The sequence below is a fragment of the Pinus tabuliformis genome, chromosome 4_2, assembly GCF_031772625.1.
Source record: "Pinus tabuliformis cultivar Carrire ecotype Pingquan chromosome 4_2, CPIR1, whole genome shotgun sequence".
Classification (NCBI taxonomy): domain Eukaryota; kingdom Viridiplantae; phylum Streptophyta; class Pinopsida; order Pinales; family Pinaceae; genus Pinus; species Pinus tabuliformis.
The window spans coordinates 489,025,389-489,031,946 of record NC_142304.1 but is presented as its reverse complement, the minus strand read 5'-3'; the positions used below and the strand labels follow the sequence as shown (position 1 = coordinate 489,031,946).

The window sequence follows — 6,558 nt, the reverse complement described above, 5'->3', positions numbered from 1 at the left end:
CACGTTTAAAAATACATTTTATCCCTTTTGCATGTTGAAATAAAATGTTATTGATTTATTTCACATATTTTGAAAACATATTTAATTAAAACACAGAAAACAAAAATTATATTCTAATTTAATGTATCACTTATCATTCGCTTATATTCTAATTTAATGTATCACTTATTATTCGCTTGATTATGGAAATTAAAAAACATTTTCCAATTTAACAATGTTATGCACGTCTCTTTGCACCTTTTGAGAGCCATTGCAAGTAATTAATTTGAATGTTTTAATTAATATAAGTAAAATCAAAGAGTGGCTAATAAGAAAAAGGCAAATTTAATAACATTATGCAGAGATAGCTGTCAGCATTAAGAGGCCATTCTTTTTTCAGGGTGGACCCCACCACGTCTACTTCTAAAAAGCTGTCACATTGTAAGTGGCCATGTGACTTTCATTGACTCCAAATATGCCAGGCTTCGTAATGAAGAAACTGGGTAAATATTTTAATGGCTTCAGAATACAGAAAGTATGAAAGGCGCGTTTGCCAAGTTTGAACGAGAAATTAAATAAATTTCGTATCCAGGTAGTTGTCAACGAAAAGAAGGCAAGTTGTGCAAGGTATCATGGTACCACTGAAATATTGATTAAATCAAAGAGAATATTCTGTGAATATATCCTTTGAAGGCCATAGATCCAGATTAACACACATAGAACGATATCACATCTAAACGCATACTGTATCTTAGAATATTCTGTGAATATATCCTTTGAAGGTCAGAGATCCAGATGTATAGAGGTAGAACGAAATCACAGCTAAACGCAGACCGTATCTTTAAAGCCACAAGCCTGTAATTTCCTGCATCCATCCTGCCTGTGTTTCATCTTATATACTTATTTATTGTTCTTTCATTCATTCAATTTCAGTTCCAATGGCACAGCTTGCAACCGCCTCGGCTTCTGCTTCCCCCTCAACCTCTGCGTCCACTTCTTATCCCCACTACGATGTTTTTATAAATCATCGTGGTCGTGATGTCAAAGAAACCATCGCCCTCGATCTCTACAAACGTCTTTCTTCCTGTGGCCTGCAAGTCTTTCTTGACAAGCCTAAAATGGAGCCGGGTCTCAACATTTGTTTCCAAATAAATGCCGCCATTCAAAGAGCTTCTGTGCATATAGCCATCTTCTCCCCCAATTATGCGGATTCGAAATGGTGCCTGGATGAACTGGTCAGCATGGTGAACTCTGGGGCTACCATAATCCCCATCTTTTACGAAGTTAAGCCTCATGTGGTCCGGAAGACGGGCACGGATCGCAATGGAGCGTATGCTATAGCCTTGCGGAAGCACGAGCAGCAGAAAGACTGTGCATCCGACATTATTCAAAATTGGAGGCATGCACTTCATCATGTTGCTAATATAAGCGGTTTCGAGTTGCAGGGGTGAGTTGCATCTCGCACGGTACCTTCCAATTTCTGTATCTTCCAATTCTGGTTCATTTTCAATTTGCTGGATCGATTTATTTAGCCGTTTATTTGCATCTTTATTTTGATTCAGATTTTGGAAACATTTTGGAATTAAATTGACAAAATGGAAATCAAATGTGAAAATTGGAAATATTCTCAAAATCTGATGTTTCTCACTGCTTACTTCTGATCTAAATGAATATTATGCAGGCAAGGTGAGGAAGATCGCTTGGATAAGATCGTGCAAAGCGTGTTCAAAAAACTTCCAAAAACACCTTTGTATTTGGCAAAATATCCCACTGGTTTACAGGAAAAGTTACAGGAATTTGAAGAGATATTGTTATCGCAATTCAAGGAACGCAAGGGGTCTAAGGTTATGGGCAAGGAGGCTAAGGTTGTAGGCATTATAGGTGCAGGGGGGGTTGGGAAAACGACACTAGCCAAACATTTTTTCAACTGTAAGAGATCAAATTACAATGAATCCTCCATTTTATTTGATATGAGAGAAAAAATAGCTATAAATTCTCTCAGTTATTTGCAGAGTAAGCTTATTAAGGACTTAAGACATACAGATGTTGAAATTGAAAGTCATGACCAGGGTATAGAGAAACTTAAAAAGCTTCTGTCATCTTGTAATGCTCTGATAGTACTTGATGATGTTGATCATGTGGACCAACTGGATGCATTCTTGCCAATTAAGCATGTCCTCAGCACGGATAGCTTGATTCTGGTTACTTCTCGTGACAAACATGTGCTCATAAGCTCAGGAATTGCTGATTCGTCGATTTATACGCTAGTAGGATTGAATAGACAGCAGTCCCGAGAGCTCTTCAGCTTCCATGCCTTCCATCTCCCACAGCCACTCCCAGGGTTTGAAGATCTTGTAAGTCGGTTCTTGGAAGGCTGCGATGGATTGCCCTTATCATTGAAAGTGCTGGGCGCGCTTGTTTGTGGAGAAGTAGAAGCTTTCTGGTTAGATCAATTGAATCAACTTGACAGTTATTTGCCTGCAGAGATAGAAAAGAGGCTTAGAATAAGTTATGATTCTTTGAGTTCACAGGAACAGCAAATATTCTTAGATATTGCCTGCTTTTTCGTGGGGGAAGACAGAGATGCGGCAATAAGAATATGGAGCTTTACTGGGATTCGAAAGTTGGAGAACAGGTGTCTCTTGGAGGTGGACAGTGAAAATGAAAATAAGATAAAGATGCACGATCATCTTAAACGTCTGGGAAGAAGTATTGCGCGGGAAGCATCGATGCCCCGTCGTCTCTGGCATCAAACGACCAACAATATTGATGATCTGGTGGACCAATCGTCACGCGTAAGTGCTGAACCATCATTCAAACCCTTGCCTTCCGTTTAAAGATGATTTTTGTTTCTGTATACTGTAATGTATGATTTTGTTTTTGATGAACGAACAGGTGGCGATGGAAGTTCACGGAATTGCGATGGTGAGACCCCCTCAGTTTGGGGACCTGGTAATCAGTTCTGAAATGCCACGGATCAAACGATGGCGTGATGAAGTGGTTGGGGCCTGGAGGAATCTGGTCCGTTTTCGTGGTATTCGGAGTCTGCAACTTGTTGCAATTGAAGATTGTTATTTAGAACGCATATTGAGGAGAACCGAGTCAGCACAGCTCACATGGCTCCGTTGGTATAAATGTCCCTACAATGTCCTACCTGCCTGGATTATGATCGGCCATTTGAGAGTCTTAGAAGTGGTGGGGAGCAGATTGAACAAACTGTGGCCCCAAGAATCTGAAGTAAGAAAGTATATTTGTGTGTTTATTCTTATTTCATTTCATTTTGGAGAAGAGAATCGTCATATAGCTGAAATTAACCCTGAAAATTGCAGGTGCCTCACCAATTGCGAGAGCTAAATGTCCGGGCTCCCCTGTCAGAGTTTCCAAAATCCATAGGGTACCTGAGACACCTCGAAAAGATCGTGGTGCGTTATGAAGCACTCGCAATAACAACTTTGCCTGACGAAATTGGTGATCTGCGTTCTCTGAAACACTTGGAGATAAGGGGCTGCTCCAGACTGAAGTCGCTGCCTGATTCTTTGGAAAGGTTAACAAACCTGGAGCACATCGATTTGTTTGATGCTTCCTCTTTGCTGATTCTTCCCATTTCTTTTGGGAAATTAACTCGACTCAAACATCTGGCTTTGAGGGGTTGCCGGAACTTGAGCATCTTCCACAAAACCCTAGGAAACATTACCACTCTGGAGTACTTAGATCTTCGAGGTTGCATCAAAGTGACAGAATTGCCTCCGCAGCTCGCCCATCAAAGGTCTTTGGAAAAATTATATCTGTATGAAATGAACTTCAAGGCATTGCCAGTCGGTATTGGACGCCTCGGCAATTTAAAAGTTCTAAAGTTGGGAAGCGATTCGTTGGAAGTGCTGCCCCCTTCTGTTGGGGGCCTGAAGAGCTTGAAGAATTTACGGCTCTGTACTAGCCCAGAACTGATCCGTTTGCCTGATGCTTTTGGACTGCTGACTCAGTTAACTGAGTTGAAGTTGTTCAATTGTGGCATACAATACCTGCCACGAGATATTTTGAAGATGAATAATCTCGAAATTTTAGAGATAGACCAGTGCCCGGTAAGGGAACTGCCATTTCAAACGATGAAAGAAGAAGTGGAAGGCTTGATTCTTCTGAAGCAGTTACATCTGTTACGCTCTGATATATCCAAAGTATCTTTTCCTGTGAGTGTTTGTCCCAACCTTCGACATCTCACGATGGACTCTTGTAAGAATCTGGTGAAAGTGGGGGATTTGCCGACAACACTAAAATCACTCTCCTTACTTCACTGTAATGAATTGAGGCAAATAAGAGGGCTTTACCAGCTTGAAAAACTTCAGCGTCTGGACATCAATGGCTGTCACAAAATAGAGGAGCTACCAAATCTTGAAATGCTGGTGTCTTTGCAGGTCCTGTGTATTAATGAGTGTCACAAGCTGAAGAGATTATCAGGGTTGGAACAGCTCAACAATCTTAAAGAATTGGTTATTCAGGAATGCCATGAAATAGAAGAGGCACCGGGTGTCGAAGAATTGATGGGGTTAAAAGGACTTGATGCCCGTGGGTGTCCCAAACTGCGCTGGGATGAGGGAGTTATAGAGCAGCTCCGTGAACAATTAGGGGAAGATCTCTATATATGAGTAAAATGTAATAATCCTTTTTTTTAATAAAATGTAGAGTAATTTGTAAGTTGATCTTGGCCAGTAAATTTGTTAACGGAATTTTGTTTTAATATTTTCTAAATGTATCAATTAATTTTTAATATTATTTTTAACTAAGATTGGAAAGGATCAGTAGTAGTAGTTATAGACGTTAAATTCTTAATTTGTAATTAGTTGATGATGAATATTAAAAGATTTAAAAAATTATGTATTCATTATGATTCCGCCCTACCATTGTTGCATGTTTATCGTTGGCAAACACATCGTTTAAATAATGAACTTTTAATTTGATTATTAAAGTGAGAAAAATTTATGTCAGCCAAAAGTTTTCTACAGATCAGAGAGCTGAAATAATTTCAGCATATAAACAGAATGTTCATGAAAACCTCTTTTCTATGCCCTTTGCCTCTTCAGTGTGGAATAGGGTGCTCCATATGATAAACTATCTAGCTGATTGGGAGGGGTCCGAATATCCCTTCTTGCTTTGGTGGATGGGCACTTGACCACAAACTTCATTATATTCTGGTTTTCTGTATCATTTGAGGTATCTGGAAATCTGGAAATGCTTTCATTTTTAACATGTTTTTGGAATATTTAGAGAACCTGTTGCAGCATCCTCTCTTACCATTTTGAATTTCTGGCTACTTTGACATCCAATCAACTTTGTCTCTCTTCCTAAAGACCTTTGGTCTTCCTATCCCGTTAGATTTTTCAATGGAGCTTCCTCTTTTGACTCCTGTGGATGCAGCATGGCCATCCATATCAGCCCTGAGCGCTTTTACAGATTTTATTGGCACTGTTTCTTCGGTACCAATACTTGGGCCGAATTTCTTGCACTCTAGGTTATCCTTCACTAGGTTATTCTTTACTGTGCTATTTGGCTTGATGTCAGGTTTTTCTTTGTTTTTGGAGACTCCAATTCAGTTATTGAATAGGCAAACAACAGGGGCTCTTTAAACTCTGTTACTCTCGAATCATAGAAAGCTCACATCAAAGCTCTATCAATGGTTTTCTATCATTTATCTTTTCAGCACATCAGCAAAACTCAAAACAGTGAGGCTGACTGTCTTTCAAAACAGAGTTGCAGCTCTGTCCCAGATCACATTATTTTCAACCAATTTGATCTTTTTTTTTTTCAGATGGAAATCCACATATGGCCAAAGCCTACAGATATTTTTTTTTTACAATCAATATGGCCGAAGCCAGCAGAATATACGGCCGAAGCCAGCAGAATATGGCCGAAGCCAGCGGAGTTAATGGCCGAAGCCAGCAGAATACGGCATAGCCGTTTGAAATTGCCCAGTGAGGGGCCGCCGCAGGACTCGATCACGGCTGGGGGGTGCGAAAGCCAACCGCCCCAGCCGTCCTAACATGCACGTCATGTGCTCAACCAATTTGATCTAGGGACATTGACTAGGAAAAATGTCATTCCTATTTAAAATGAACACACCACTTGCTGGGATACTCTGTGTCCACTGTTTTTCCTCAGATTTTTTGTGGATTTTGTCCCTATGCAGCATTCTTTGGTGCTAATTTTTGTAGCGGTTGGAGCGGTTGGGGCAGTTGGCTTTCTCACACACGGATCGTGTTCCATTCTCACTATTTGTGACGCTGCGCGGCAGCCCATTTGTATCATTGTGCACATATATCGGTATATGTTGATTGATGTGATGGATGACATTTGTATATATGTAAAATATTGTACATTGAACCTAATATAAAACTTCTTCAAAGGACTACTAGCTCCCTTTTTAAAAAATATTCAAATCTATTCAGCACCGGATAAAAACAGATTTGTAAACTCGAATGAACAACCCTATTCCAGTTCTCTGCTAAAAGATCGAATGTATACATTTTGTCTTTTTGTCCTCTGTTTTAAGATAGCAATGGAGAATCACATCTGCAAGACACACATACT

At 39.9% G+C, this 6,558-nt stretch overlaps 1 protein-coding gene across 1 annotated transcript; it reads left to right on the top strand.

Annotated features, from left to right (window-relative positions):
* The first annotated feature begins 558 nt into the window (after positions 1-558).
* Positions 559-4,668, top strand: LOC149170100 (disease resistance protein Roq1-like). Its single transcript, XM_089428877.1, has 4 exons — positions 559-1,426; positions 1,661-2,774; positions 2,875-3,216; positions 3,309-4,668. Exons 1-4 carry the CDS (start codon positions 918-920, stop codon positions 4,617-4,619), a joined length of 3,276 nt encoding a protein of 1,091 aa, XP_089285003.1. The 5' UTR covers positions 559-917; the 3' UTR covers positions 4,620-4,668.
* Positions 4,669-6,558: the final 1,890 nt, after the last annotated feature.